At 35.5% G+C, this 13,888-nt stretch overlaps 1 protein-coding gene across 1 annotated transcript in view; it reads left to right on the forward strand.

The window, feature by feature from the left end:
• The first annotated feature begins 216 nt into the window (after positions 1-216).
• WASHC4 (WASH complex subunit 4) overlaps positions 217-13,888 on the forward strand; it is a 61,610-nt gene continuing 47,938 nt past the window's right edge. The window contains exons 1-9 of the mRNA XM_008004499.3: positions 217-348; positions 3,569-3,708; positions 6,661-6,714; positions 6,807-6,872; positions 7,683-7,728; positions 8,128-8,195; positions 10,908-10,990; positions 12,847-12,889; positions 13,389-13,492. Coding sequence (XP_008002690.2) covers positions 288-348; positions 3,569-3,708; positions 6,661-6,714; positions 6,807-6,872; positions 7,683-7,728; positions 8,128-8,195; positions 10,908-10,990; positions 12,847-12,889; positions 13,389-13,492 — 665 coding nt within the window. The 5' untranslated portion in view covers positions 217-287. The remainder of the gene's footprint in view (positions 349-3,568; positions 3,709-6,660; positions 6,715-6,806; positions 6,873-7,682; positions 7,729-8,127; positions 8,196-10,907; positions 10,991-12,846; positions 12,890-13,388; positions 13,493-13,888) is intronic.

Raw genomic sequence — 13,888 nt, forward strand, 5'->3', positions numbered from 1 at the left:
ATTAGAGCGCCGAAGTGGCTTGAGAAGCACAGTGAACGGTGGCGAAGCCCAAGCCCGGTCGTAGTACGCCCGCGGGCACTGCCGGCGCCATGGCGGCCGCCTTCGGCCACGGCGGAGGACTCGCTTTCCCAGCGGCCCCCGCGGTCGCAGGGGCAACGAGCCCGACCGGCCCTCGCGAGCGGAGGCGGGGCCGGGGCCGGAAGTCACGTGCTGTGACAGTAGCTGGGGTGAGGCCGTCGTCGCCGCACGGGCATTTTGGGGCTGTGTCTGTGGGAGGCGCCGGGGTGATGGCGGTGGAGACTCTGTCCCCGGACTGGGAGTTTGACCGCGTTGACGACGGCTCGCAGAGTAAGGGAGCGGCAGGGCGAGGGCTGCGGGTGGACGCTCCTCCGGCCCGCCGCTGTCCTGGGTAGCGCTCTGCGAGAGGGACGGCTGCACAGCCGTCTGGTGCGGGACACTTCAGAGCCCTTGGGGTGTGCGAGGAACGCGCTCCAGCGTTACTTTCGGGGTTGGGGTCCCAACCACGGGTCAGGCTGCCCGCTCAGGGCTCGGCGTATGAGGCGGGGGCTCTCTTGGGGAGCCTACGGTGCCCCGCGGGAAACGGCGTCCGCCTTCAGCTGCCCCGGGGCTTGGGCGGGGCGCGCTAGGGAGGCCCAGCGGCCCCGGCCAGGCTGCTTATGTCTCTGGCCTCTTGGGGATTTCGCCAGATTCTCAGCGTTCAGCTCTGGAGGACGCTGATGTCTGGGTTCCTGTTTCGGTTTCCTGTTTTTCTTCTTTTCCTCCCAAATCAACTTTTGCAAGTTTAGGTGTCTTTCCCATTGCGTTGTTATAACCGTAGAAGGGAGCGAAAAAAGAACTTTTCACCCCGCGAAAATAAACACGTGAATATCATTTTATCCTTTTCCAGGCCTTTTATATTATGCTAAGTGGTATTTTTCAGTGATGTTCTGTAGTTTCCATCACAGCTATAAAGGCTTCAAAAATTACAGCAAATCTTCACATTTTGCTTCACAAGATCAAATTGTCTGATTTTAACTTAGAAGTCCGTCCCGAAATAAATTCTGTTTTCTTTCAGTAAAATATTGAGGCCACATTAATTGTAGTGAAACTCTGCGTGAAGTAAATACAAGTTGGCAATCTGCTTCTTATCTTTGGTGATAGTAATCTGTGTAAGTGATCTAAGATACCAGAGCATGCTGTTTGTGATTTTTTTTTTCTCATAGTTTTCCCAAAAGGTGGAATGTCGCTTTTAAAGATTACAGATGAATTTTGCTTGATTTTACAAAGAGAGACTAATGCCTGCAAAGTTAGATGAATTAGGTTTTACAAGTCTCTCAGAGAAGAGTGAGCTACCCCAGGATGGGTTGCAGTTTTTCACAAAACATTCTTGAGGTCAGGAGTTCAAGACGAGCCTGGCTAACGGGGTTCCCGTCTCTACTAAAAATACAATAGCCTGGCGTGGTGGCGGGCGCCTGGGAGGCTGAGGCAGCGGAATCACTTGAACCCGGGAGGCGGAGGTTGCAGTGAGCCGAGATCGCGCCATTGCACTCCAGTCTGGGTGACAGTAAGATACTAGCTCCTATGCAGCATAAAAATTAATCTTGCAGGATATTTATTTTTTTTGTGGAGCGGATTCTGTATTTATTGTTATAAAGTGAACTGTACCTTATCATATATGAAGTTTTATGGACAAAGGTGACGAACTGGGAGCTTCAAAAAAAGTTGGAATAGAGTTATGTTAATTGGGTTTGAAAATGGTTCAGCCTGGAGTAGAATGATCTGAATCATTCAACAGATACTTTCTACAGCCAGTGACTGTGCTAGATATTAGGGATACAAAGATAAAACAAGAAATGCAGTCTATTGACAAAGATGAGCATGTTAAGTAGGTTTTTGGAACTTTTACTCTTAAAAAATTACCAGGTAGTTATTAAGTTTTGTTACTTTAACTTTCACCAATTTTACAACCGTTTATTATCAGCAAGGAACTTTTAATGTTATTTTAGGTTTTCTGTTGCCTGTTTGTGAATCCCTAAATATATTAAAGGAGTGATTTATTGGCGTGGTGTTTTTCTAGCATTGCCTTTTTTTTTTTTTTAAGAGAAGGTCTCACTCTGTTGCCCAGTGCAGTGGCATCGTCATGGCTCACTGCAGCCTCAACCTGCTGGGCTCACATGATCTTCCTACCTCAGCCTCCCTAGTAGCTGGCTGATTTTTTCTTTTTTAATTGGGGTAGAGACAAGGTTTCGCCATGTTTCCCAGGCTGTTCTTGAATTCCTGGGCTCAAGCGACCCACCCGTCTTGGCCTCCCAAAGTGTTAGGGTGAGCCACCATGCCCGGTCTAGCATTGTCTTTAAGAGCTCATTTGCTGGTCAAATGCAGCTTTGACTGCTCATTTCCCGTGTAGTTGAGAATAAGACAACCATTTGGGGTTCTGAAAATCTAGGCAGTTTTATATGTAAGCTGTAGGGAAGAGAACACCTCCTTGTGCTTGGTTTTCATTAATTTTTGTTCTGTGAATCATATCTAGACTGTTTTGCAAAATTGCCTAGATTAATGCTATAATAAGACAGAAACTTTAATGAACTAAATGGATTCACCGGATTTAGAACTTTATGTGGTTGAACAATAAGGGAGAATGGGGGTTAGGTCTTTATACTTTAATACAGTGTGAGTCAGAACACATTTTATCTTACCTGCTTCATATTGCTAATTTGAGGAGAGCAAATTTTTACCTTTTTTAGAAGACAAAGGTTGAATGAAGTTATATCAATAAAAGAAACTGAGTTGGAGTTGAATTTGTTACCTTTGGGAACAAGTAATGAATTTTTATGTGTAACGTGAAATACTTTCATGCATTTTGACGAATAGGCATATTTTAAAATCCAGCTTGTTCCAGTGATTCCTTAAAGTTACCTATGAATGTGTTAATTCTGTGAAGAACAGCATAGTATTCTGTAGTTAAGCAGTGTTCTTTGCTGGTTTTTTCAACTTGATTATGACAGTTAAATAAGTTAACAGATATCTTGGTTAAATTTTAGACAGTATGGAAATAATATGCTCAAGCAGATCTAAAACCTCCATTTAAAAATATTTAGGTGTATTATTAAACATTAGTGCATATAGAATTAAAAACTACATTTTTAAATGTTACTTCTGTGTCAGATTTTTTTTTTCACCTGCTTCAGGGTGAATATTTGTTTTTGCAGAAGGGTTTTTTGTGACTACAAAATAGAATCAGGACATTGAGTTGTTTAGGGCACTTTTCAAATTGGTTCAAAGCCCTCTATTATGGGGTAGATGGGCTGGTGACTTTTTCATAATATGTTAGGGTTTTAAGGTTGTATCTTTATATATGGTAACATTTACTGCTTTTAAAGTTATTTCACGTATAGAGAAGATTGAAAGCTGAATTATTGTTTAACTTTGAAACTTTATTTTCAGGAAGTCCAGACATTCCGGAGTAATTATTAACAATGCTTTGCGTGACTTTCGAGGTTATTTGAAGTAAATGTCCTGTAATTCATTACTTGTACTTATCACATACTGTTTTAAAATTTAAACTTAGAAATTCATGCCGAAGTCCAACTTAAGAATTATGGGAAATTTCTTGAGGAGTATACATCTCAACTGAGAAGAATTGAGGACGCTCTGGATGACTCAATTGGAGATGTTTGGGATTTCAATCTTGATCCTATAGCATTAAAGGTTTGATTTGATTTTTTTAAATATATGTATGTATTTTCTGGACATAGTATATCCTGAAAATATAATTTTTTAAAATGGAAAAAGTATTTGAAATCTAAGAACAAAATGAAAGTTGGAGAAAATTGTTGATTTCCTTTTCTGTAAGCCGTGCAGTTGGTTTTTAAATGTGTGTGTGTTTTTTTGTTTAAGAATGACACAAACACAAAGCCTTTAGTGTCAAAGAATGACACAAACTCCAAGTCTTTGAGCTTGCCTTTAATTTTCATTATTAAGATAATGATGAGGGCTGGATAGCATATTCAGCCTTTGGTTTTTCTTAATTGAGGCTATTTTACATAGGGTGAAATGCACCGATACTCTTAATTTTGCCAAACACATGTAACTCATATCCCAATTAAGACAGAATATTTTCACCATTTCTGAAAAGTTCTCTCATGCTATATTGGAGATGTTAATGTGTGAGTAATTTTTTAATGTATAAAATATGTCACTCCATTTTGAAATATTTCTTTTATCTTTAGTTACCACTTGAATAATAATGTACATTTTATTGAGCACTTATGTATTAGACACTGTCCTAAGTCACACACTGACTTTTTATAACAACTTTCTTGAGATATAATTCATATATCATACAATTCACTCATTTAAATTGTATAATTCCATTATTTTTAGTATATTCACAGAATTGTGCAACCATCACAACAGTCAATGTTAGAACATTCTCACCCACCCCCCCCCGAAAAGAAATCATGTACTTTGGTAGTCAACCCCCTAGTTCATGCCATGGCATACCTGCCCCAGGCAACCACCAATCTGCTTTTTATCTCTATGTGTTTGTCTCCTCTGTATACTTCATATAAATGAAATCATACAATATGTACCCCTTTGTTGCTGGTTTCTTTAACTTAATGTTTTCAAGGCTCATCTATGGTGTCACATGTTTTTAGTACTTTCTCTTTTTGCTGTTGCTGAATAATATTCCATTGTAAGGAATGGATAACCACATTTTATTTATCCATTCATCAGTTGATAGACGTTGGAGTTTTCTACTATTTGGCTATTATGAATAATGCTGCTATGAGCATTTGGGTACATGGTTTTATGTAGACATATGTGTGTATATTATATATAAAATGTATATATACATTATGTGTATATTTTATACATATGTATATATGGGAGTGGAAATCCTGGATTATGTGGTAACTATGTTTAACTTTTTGAGGAGCTGCCAGAATGTTTTCCAATATGGTTATACCATTTTACATTACTACCAGCACTGCATGAAGGTTCCAGTTTTTCTATATCCTTGCCAGCTTTTATTGTCTTGATTATATTCTTCCTTGTGAATGTGATAGCTCATTGTGGTTTTGATTTGCATTTCTGATGGCTAATAATGTTGAACATCTTTTCATGTGCTTATGACCATGTGTCTGTTTTCTTTGGAGAAATGTGTGTTCACATCCTTTGCCCATTTTTAAATTGGGTTATCTTTTTAGTATTGCATTATAGGACAAGTATTGACTTTTAATTCCCACACAATCCTATAAAGTAGATACAATGTCATCTCCATTTGTAAATGAGAAAACTCAGGCATAGAAAACTTAAGTAACTTAGTCGAGTAAGTGACACATTTAGTTAAATGATGAATATCAGGCAGCTTGGCTCCAGAGCCTGTGCCCTTATCCAGTACCCTAAACTGCCTCACAAATACTTTATATATTTGTAAACTGAAATTACTTTCCTTTGACTTCTTGCAGGCTGGATAGACCTAGTCTTACTTTAAAACTCTTTCCCTCAAATTTGTAATTGTCTCTCTTTGTTCTTCAACACTTCTATGAGAATCCTTGTATGTGTAAGTTATAGGAACTCTATGAGGAAACTCATTCTCAACCTGTACTATCTCAGAGGGTAATAAGTTTCATGCCTCTGTCACTTGCCATTAAGTAACACTTGTTGATTTTTTAAAGAGATGCTGTTGGGCTTTCTCGCCATTAAGTAATACTTGTTGATTTTTTAAAGACTTGCTCTTGGGCTTTAAGGGCCTCTTCTAGATAGGATTATAAAATCTGTTTTTTGTCTCAACTCTCAGATTTTATAAAAGGGTGAAATCATCTCTTAGTTTTTATCTTTCTCCTACAGAAGCGTTCTAATCTTTACAATTATCTGACAGACTCCATCTCCCTAGTTGCTTTCTTTGGAACCTCTGTTTAAGTTCTATTATTGGGCAATTGTTTTATTGTTTTTACTATGCAAGGTTCTTAGTATTTTGGGAAAAGCCACAAACTCTGATAAAATATCTGTAAACAAAAATTACAACCTAATGAGAAAAGGTATGTAATAACTTACTTGCATAAATAGTTAATTGTTAGTATGTAACCAGAAGGGAGATCTAAGATTTCACTTAATAAAGAGATCACATATAGTCGATGATCAGGAAGAGGTGGAAATTGAATGGGCTTTAGGAGTGAACTCCACACAATATTTTAAGTGTTTCTGAGCATGGATTTATACAAGAAAATACATTTTTTCTGTCTTGTTTCATTCTTAATTTATTTTGACGCTTTAGTTACAATATCTTATTAAATTTGTGGCTGCATAGACAATTCAAAAATGATGAGAGGTTTTTCTCCATGATCATAACTAATAGAGTTTAATGGTGTTACTGTTAACCTTATTACCTTGCATTTTCTTGTACTACACTCATAAGCAGCCACCTTGTGCTCCATAGGACAACTAGAGTTGTCGCAGCATGATTGTGTCATGGTGGGCCATTTCTTATGTGTTGTGTAATGAGATTGTTTTGGATGAAGTAGTTGGTATGGTGCTAATGTTGAGTACAGGATCTAACACAATTTCAGTCGAATAAAGCTAGTCTCAATTTGTGTATTTAAAATTTCGGTTATTTTTCAAATTAAAAAGAAATGTTCTTTTCCTTTGTTTCTGTAGCTTTTGCCTTATGAACAGTCTTCTCTTTTGGAACTCATAAAGACTGAAAACAAGGTACAGAATCCTAAATCTAAAAAATTATTTAAAAAATGTTTTAGTTATCTGTTACAATTTACTTTTTATTTTGTTTTTACTCATGAAACTAGGTCTTAAACAAAGTCATCACTGTTTATGCTGCACTTTGTTGTGAAATCAAGAAATTAAAATATGAGGTAATTATTTGAATTCTTGTCTTAAAACTTTAAAAACACATCATTTAGAAGCAAGTATGTGTTTATATATGTACAGTGTGCGATAAATATTGAATGTTGAATGAATTATTTATTTAACATAATAGTAATACTGACTACTATTCATTGAGTACTTAGTATGTACAAAACGCCAGGCTAACACTATAACCTTTATAACACTATAACCCCAGGAGGTAGGTGAGACATTGATGAGGAAACTGAGGCTTAAAGAGAGGGTTACTTGCATAACATCTTACTGGTAGTCAACAGTTTGAATCTAGGTTTACAAACCTCCAAAGTTTGTGTTACCTGCCATATATACTGGCTATCTAGAGAAAACGGATATTTTTTTTTTTCTTAAAATGCATTTAGTTTTGTGTTTCCTTACCCAAGAACCATTAGAAGTCTGGTAGAAGTTGTCAGACTTCATATTTTATTCTCTTGCTTTCTGATACCATGTGGTTGCTCTTTATTTCCCATGAACTAATGGGAGGATGTGGGACAGTGAGGGTGGTCAGGTAAGATGAAGTAAAGGCTGAAGGAATCAGGATATTTCTTTGAGTATCAGTAATATTTTTGTTACTCTAAAGATAAATTGAATTGCTTTATAAGCAGGTTTTGAATTTAAATGAATTTGAATTTAAATGAATTTGAATTTAAATTGAATTTAAATGAATTTGAATTTAAATGATGTAGCCCTCTGTTTATTACTAAATATACAGATCTAAGAGAACATAGAAATTTGGAAACAAAACAACCTTTAAAATTGTTTTAATTTTTCCTTAAAAACAGGCTGAAACTAAATTTTACAATGGTCTCTTGTTTTATGGAGAAGGAGGTAAGTTTAAAATTCAAAATTGTAATGTGATGCCTTTTTGATATCGAAATGAACAAAAAGTTAACACACAATTTTAGGACTACTATGATTATATAATAATGTGAGAAAATAGTGTCATATTTTTTGTTGGTATTTTGGTAAACAGGTAAAAAATCTGATGAAGCAGCATCAAATTTGTGGTATCTTTGTACTTTATGAAGTATTATAGCTAGATGAGAATTTTCCTTGAATTCATTAAATAGTGAAGCAGATACTTCTAATTATTTGATTAATGATTGTCTCATTTTTCTGTTAGTAAAAGATGTTCTGATGGAAAAAAAACGCTTTTCCCCCTTTTTTGGTATTGATTGAGTTTAAATTTAAAAAATGAAATATACTTACTCATGTTGCCTTTTACAGCTACAAATGCCAGCATGGTGGAAGGTGATTGCCAAATTCAAATGGGGAGATTTATTTCGTTCTTACAGGTAACTGATTTTTATTTTCTACTGAGCTTTTACTTTGAAAAGTTTGAGTAAATTCCACAACATGTAAAAAGTTCTGAAACCTTCAAATACTAAAAATGTGTACTCTGAGGATAAGACACTTAATTAGCATTGGATTATAGTTTAGGAGATCATAACTCCTAAAAGATTTCCAAATATTTTTAGAGGAAAAAGCTATCAAAATAAGTTTCTTTGTATATATTCATTTATGTACAACTTGCCACCATGCCTTTTAAAATAATTTAAACTTTGTACACACTGGAAAAGACAAATTGTATCAGGAAAAGTTGTTAATGGAAAGGAGAGAATTAAGCTGTTACATGAGCAATGATGAAGTTGTTTAGAGCGGTAGCCCTGGATGCTTCTCACAGCTTGTTTCAGTTTAGGTAGCTTTTCATCGCTGCCAGGTTTTAATGATTGTAGGTCCTTTGGTTTACTCTTATCAAAATAATAAAATAGCTTCTATTTCCTCCTCTCTTTTTGATAAAAATAATGCATGTACAATGTGAAAAAGCAAAAATTGAAGCTAAAGAAAAAATACTCATAGTCCTACCTGCCTTCTGGTTGTTGAGTACAAGATTTGATATATTTCATCAAATTAGGCATGCTAACATATTGTTCAAATCTTTTATATCTTTACTACTTTTTTTGATCTAATTGATCTAATTGAGAGCATTTTGTTCATATTATGATATGTGTTATTCAGGGTCCTGTCTAGAAAACTCCATGCAAAGTATTTCAAAAGATAGAGTTTGGAGGATACAAAGTAGCAGATATATAAGATGAATAAGTCTAGAGATCTAATGTACAACATGAGGATTACAGGTAATAAAAGTACCATATATGACATTCATGCTGAGTAGATTTTAGCTGCTTTTGCCACAAAAAAAATGGGTTAGCTATGTGAGATGATGGATTTGTTCATGCACTTCACTATAGTAACCTTTTTATTATCGGTATGCATCCCATAACATGTTGTATACCTTAAATATACACAATAAAATTTATTTAAATAAGAAAAGAGGGGATTCAATATAGAGAATTGGTTACCCAGGAGCTGGAGGACAAAGAAAATAGTGAGGTAGTCCAAAGGAAATGGATACCTCCTTTACATCCAGGGAACAAAAAGGAAAAAGATTGGGATTGCCAGGATCTGGGAGCTTGGAGAAGAAGCCCCATAAAACTGATGCCCATGCCTCTGAGGAGGTGGCACTGCCTAGCTGCTGCTGGCTTCTTTTCTAACAAGGTGTCTTAAAAATGTAGTTGCTAAGGTCCCAGAAAATGTGGAAACTTTGCATTTTTCATTTTTAGGATATTTTATTCAGTGTGTACAAGTTTAGAATTGTTAATCATTCCTGGTAAATTGAATCTATTATCATCATTTGTGACCTTCCTTAGCTATGTTCATGATTATGTGTATATGATTATGTATATGTATTTTACATACATAGCAATTTACTGATGCTAATCAAGTCTATTTTGTCTGATAGTATAATAATAATGCTGCCCTGGCTCTGTTTTAGTTAACGTTTTCTTGATTTATCTTTTTCCATTCTGGCAGCCCTTCAGTGTCACGTTTTAGTTGGGTTTATTTAAAACTACATATATCTGAATTTTGCTTTTTTAATGCAGTCTGACAATACCTGTTTTTTAATTGCTTAATTTATTCTATTTGTAGGTCTATCTTATATAGTCTGTGTATATATCTGGGCTTGTTTCTGCCTTTTTACTTTGTTCTTCCTATTTGTCCTGCATTTTCTGTTCTTTGCTTTTATTAAAGTTTTAGAAGTTTAATAGGACATGTAAAACTATAACTATGTAAGAATAAAATGCATTATTTGAATTTTTAAAAATGCTTTACATCATTTTTAGATCTCACAGCTGCATAAAAATTCCATTTTTAAATATTCAACAAATATGTTTTGTGATCTTAGTATATGCTAGAAACTGTTATTGGTGCGGGTGATATAGCAGTGCACAACACCAACAGAAATTCCTGTTCTCATAGAGCTTAAAATTTAGATCAGCATAGTTTTAATTAGGTTTTAAATACTTCAGGTACACACTGTTTCTGTAGGTTTAAAAGTCGAGAGCTTCTGAAACAGATTTTTGAAAGTCTAGGGTATGTTAGATATGAACTAATTATTTAATGACAAACGTATCCCTAGGATAAGTGATACGACATTTCACTTGCTGTGTGCCAAGCCTGCTTATACATACGATTACAGGTGATCAATGTTTGAAGTTATTTTACAGTGACTTCTGGAAACCCCTTCCTGCCATCGTTGTACTTTCTATACCTTCATTCACTCAGATGTTTATTCATGTAATAGGATAGAAATTTATTGAGAAGCAGGTGAGTGTTAGTCACTGTGCTAGGCAGTGGATATTCAAAGAAGGAATGAGACAGCACCTATCATTTAGGAGTTATATGAATAACTACAATATTAGACTTGAGATAGTAGTATGAATGAAATGCAGTGAGAATAAAGAGATAGGAATGACCTTGGAATGCAGGAGGTGAGTTAAGTGTTGATTGCTTGAGGGATGCTTGCACTTGTCTGGGTTTTGGTTAACTGGAGGCTTTATTGGAAAACTGTTTTGTTTTTATTAGAGTTGTTACCATAAATTTCAGTAAAAAATGGTGAGATTTGAAAAACAACTTTGTAATATATACCCACCTTGTCATTTCAGGAACTGTCTTGTTTTGTTACGAGATGCTATGAAGTGGTGATGAACGTAGTCCACCAGTTGGCTGCCCTCTATATCAGTAACAAGTAATGGATTTTAGAAATATTTTTGCTTTTATAATACAGATGCAGAAAATGTTCTTTCTAAAATTAATGACTTGAAGTAGTTTTTCTTTCATTCAGCATTCTTTGAACACTTATGGTATTTCAAACGGTACTTGATGTGTATAATGCATAGGTTAGTAAGACGCAGTTTCCACCGTGGTGAATGAACCCATTATCTGTCTGAATGAGAGTGTCTACAGAACAATTTTAAAGAAATTTGACCATATAGAGGAAGGCTAACATGGAATTAGTACATGTTCTGTGTTCTCTTTATTCCTTTCCTCTTTACACGAATGGTTGCCTGACTCTAATGGAGTCACTTGAGACTTTTCTTAGACTACAGAATCTTGAGGGTTGGAGCTAGGGAATCTACATTGAAGAAATTTTGTGAGTAGTTCTAATGATTTTATATATACCCAGTAAAATATACCTTAAATATACACAGTAAAATTTATTTAAATTAAAAAAGAGGGGATTTAATATGGAGTATTGGTTACACGGGAGTCGGAGGGCTGAAAGGACAAAGAGAACAGTGAAGTCATCCAGAGGAAACAGATGTCACCTCTCCATCCAGAAAACAGAAGGGAAAAGATTGAGGTTACCAGAATCTGGGAGCTTGGAGAAGAAGCCTCATGGAATTGGTGCTAATGCCACTGAGGAGGTGGTACCGCCTGGCTGCTTTGGACCATTACCCTAAATCAAGAAAAATGATCACATTTTCATAGAGCCCTTGTAGTTTTACTGCAAAATAATATCTCACATTTGATTGGTTCTTTATACTTAAAATTTTTTTCCATACTTACAATTTAATTAATACAGTAACTTTTTTTAGCTCTATGTCTAGGGATTATTAATGATGAGAAGAGATAACTGAGACCTGGAAGAGACAGCAAGAGTCCCTAGCAATTTTGGCACTGTTCTTTTGGTCACCAGCACATTCATTTTTCTTATTATACCATGCTGCAAGTAACTCTTTATACTGGAGTGTTAACTGTTTCTTATTCTCCCATTTTCCACCTCAGTTAGGTATTTATGTTCTGTCTTTTCACTGAAGCTCTCATGGCAGGAGAGAATGAGAGTATAGCTCCCCCACCCCCTGCAGTACCTGATGGATAGTTCTAGGAAGACTCCCCCTCATCCTACCCCTGCCCTAGAAGGATGAAATTTATTTGAATTTTGTGTTTAAATTTAAAATATGCATTCTATCTTGTGGAATATCTGTATGTGCTTTAATATTATAAGTACTGTTTAAAACTTGCTGAGCAAAATGAGTAGGAGGTAGAAGTGAATTTTTCTTTGACTTTTGACTTTGGTATAATTCTAGTAGTATACACTGTTTTTCAGTAGGGATGAGGACTCAAACCCAACTGAAGAGAGGACTGATTCCTAAAGGCCAGTTTGGATAGAATAACAAAAATTATAGTTGGTAATTGAGAAATTCTAATAGTTTAGAAAGATATGAATACCACTTTTAATATTTCTCTACCTCCATCCCTACATCATTTGGGTTTAAATGGGTAAGGTTATTCATAGGTTACCTATCATCATAGCCTACCCATGAGTGGGATATGGGCAAGAATACTGTTAGGGTGGTGCAAAAATTATTGCTGTTTTTTAATCACAGTTACTTTTGCACCACCCTAATAGTATGCACAAGGTAGTTCTCTTCTTGGGAAAGTGGACTTGACGCTCTTAAATTTTAAATTACTAGAGTGTTAATAAAGATAAATATTAAAATTCCAAGATCATCTGCTCCTGTGAGTATTTGAAATAAGAATAAACTGTGACAAAAAGGAAAGTTGTTTTTTTTTAAAAACTTGGTTGTTTTTTTATTATAGGATTGCACCCAAAATTATAGAGACAACTGGAGTTCATTTTCAGGTAAAAGACATTTAACTTGACTTGTAAAACTGTAATTTTTACTATATTTTACTTTGGAGTTTGTATGGTTGGAGAGTATGACACTCATAGCAATTCTCTTAAAGGGGTGTACGTGTGTGTGTGTGTGTGTGTTTGCATTTGTTCTCTTTCGTCTGTGAAGTTGATGAGTCATTATTAACCATTATCAGTGTAACTTCGTTTTTCCCAGTAGTTCCTTAATGCAGATTCCCTAAATGATCTCTTTGGACAATGAAATGAATCTGCAGTATTGCAATTAAGGATGAAATTTTGTTCATCTTAAAAAGAGAAAAGTGTTCTCTGTTTAAAACTAAAAGACTAATAGTCCTTTCTGAGGATCCAACCTGTAGCTGAATAAACTGATTTACCCACTGCTTTTACTAATTCAGTAATTAGCCCAAATGATTTTACTTTAAACATCTACATGAGGCTTAACTTCTAACTAGTGACTAAATGATAATCATTAAAGGTTTTTTGACAGACTATGTATGAGCACTTGGGAGAACTGCTAACAGTTTTGCTCACCCTGGATGAAATTATTGATAATCATATCACACTGAAAGACCACTGGACTATGTACAAAAGGTACACCAATTAAAATATTTTAAAATGTTCTCTTACTTTGGTTAATATATTTGTGTTAGTAAAAAGTAAACAAATATAAATAATACAGATTTTCTAAAAGAGCTGGGGATTGATATTTAGGAGCTCATATCAAATATTTTTATGAATACGGTAACCATTCTTTAATTTCACGTGAGTTTGTTGGGACAAATATACATCTGTATAAAGCATCCTAATTCTTATAGTAGTAAAAAGTTAATTTGCCTAGCTTAGGACTCAGATTTACTTTTTTGCTTGGGTTCTATTCAGGTGACAGTTTTTCTTTCTTTTTCTTTTTTGAAATGGGGTCTCACTATGTCACCAGGCTGGAGTGCAGTGGCGTGATACTGGCTCACTGCAACCTCTGCTTCCCGGGTT

Source organism: Chlorocebus sabaeus, chromosome 11 (assembly GCF_047675955.1).
Source record: "Chlorocebus sabaeus isolate Y175 chromosome 11, mChlSab1.0.hap1, whole genome shotgun sequence".
Classification (NCBI taxonomy): domain Eukaryota; kingdom Metazoa; phylum Chordata; class Mammalia; order Primates; family Cercopithecidae; genus Chlorocebus; species Chlorocebus sabaeus.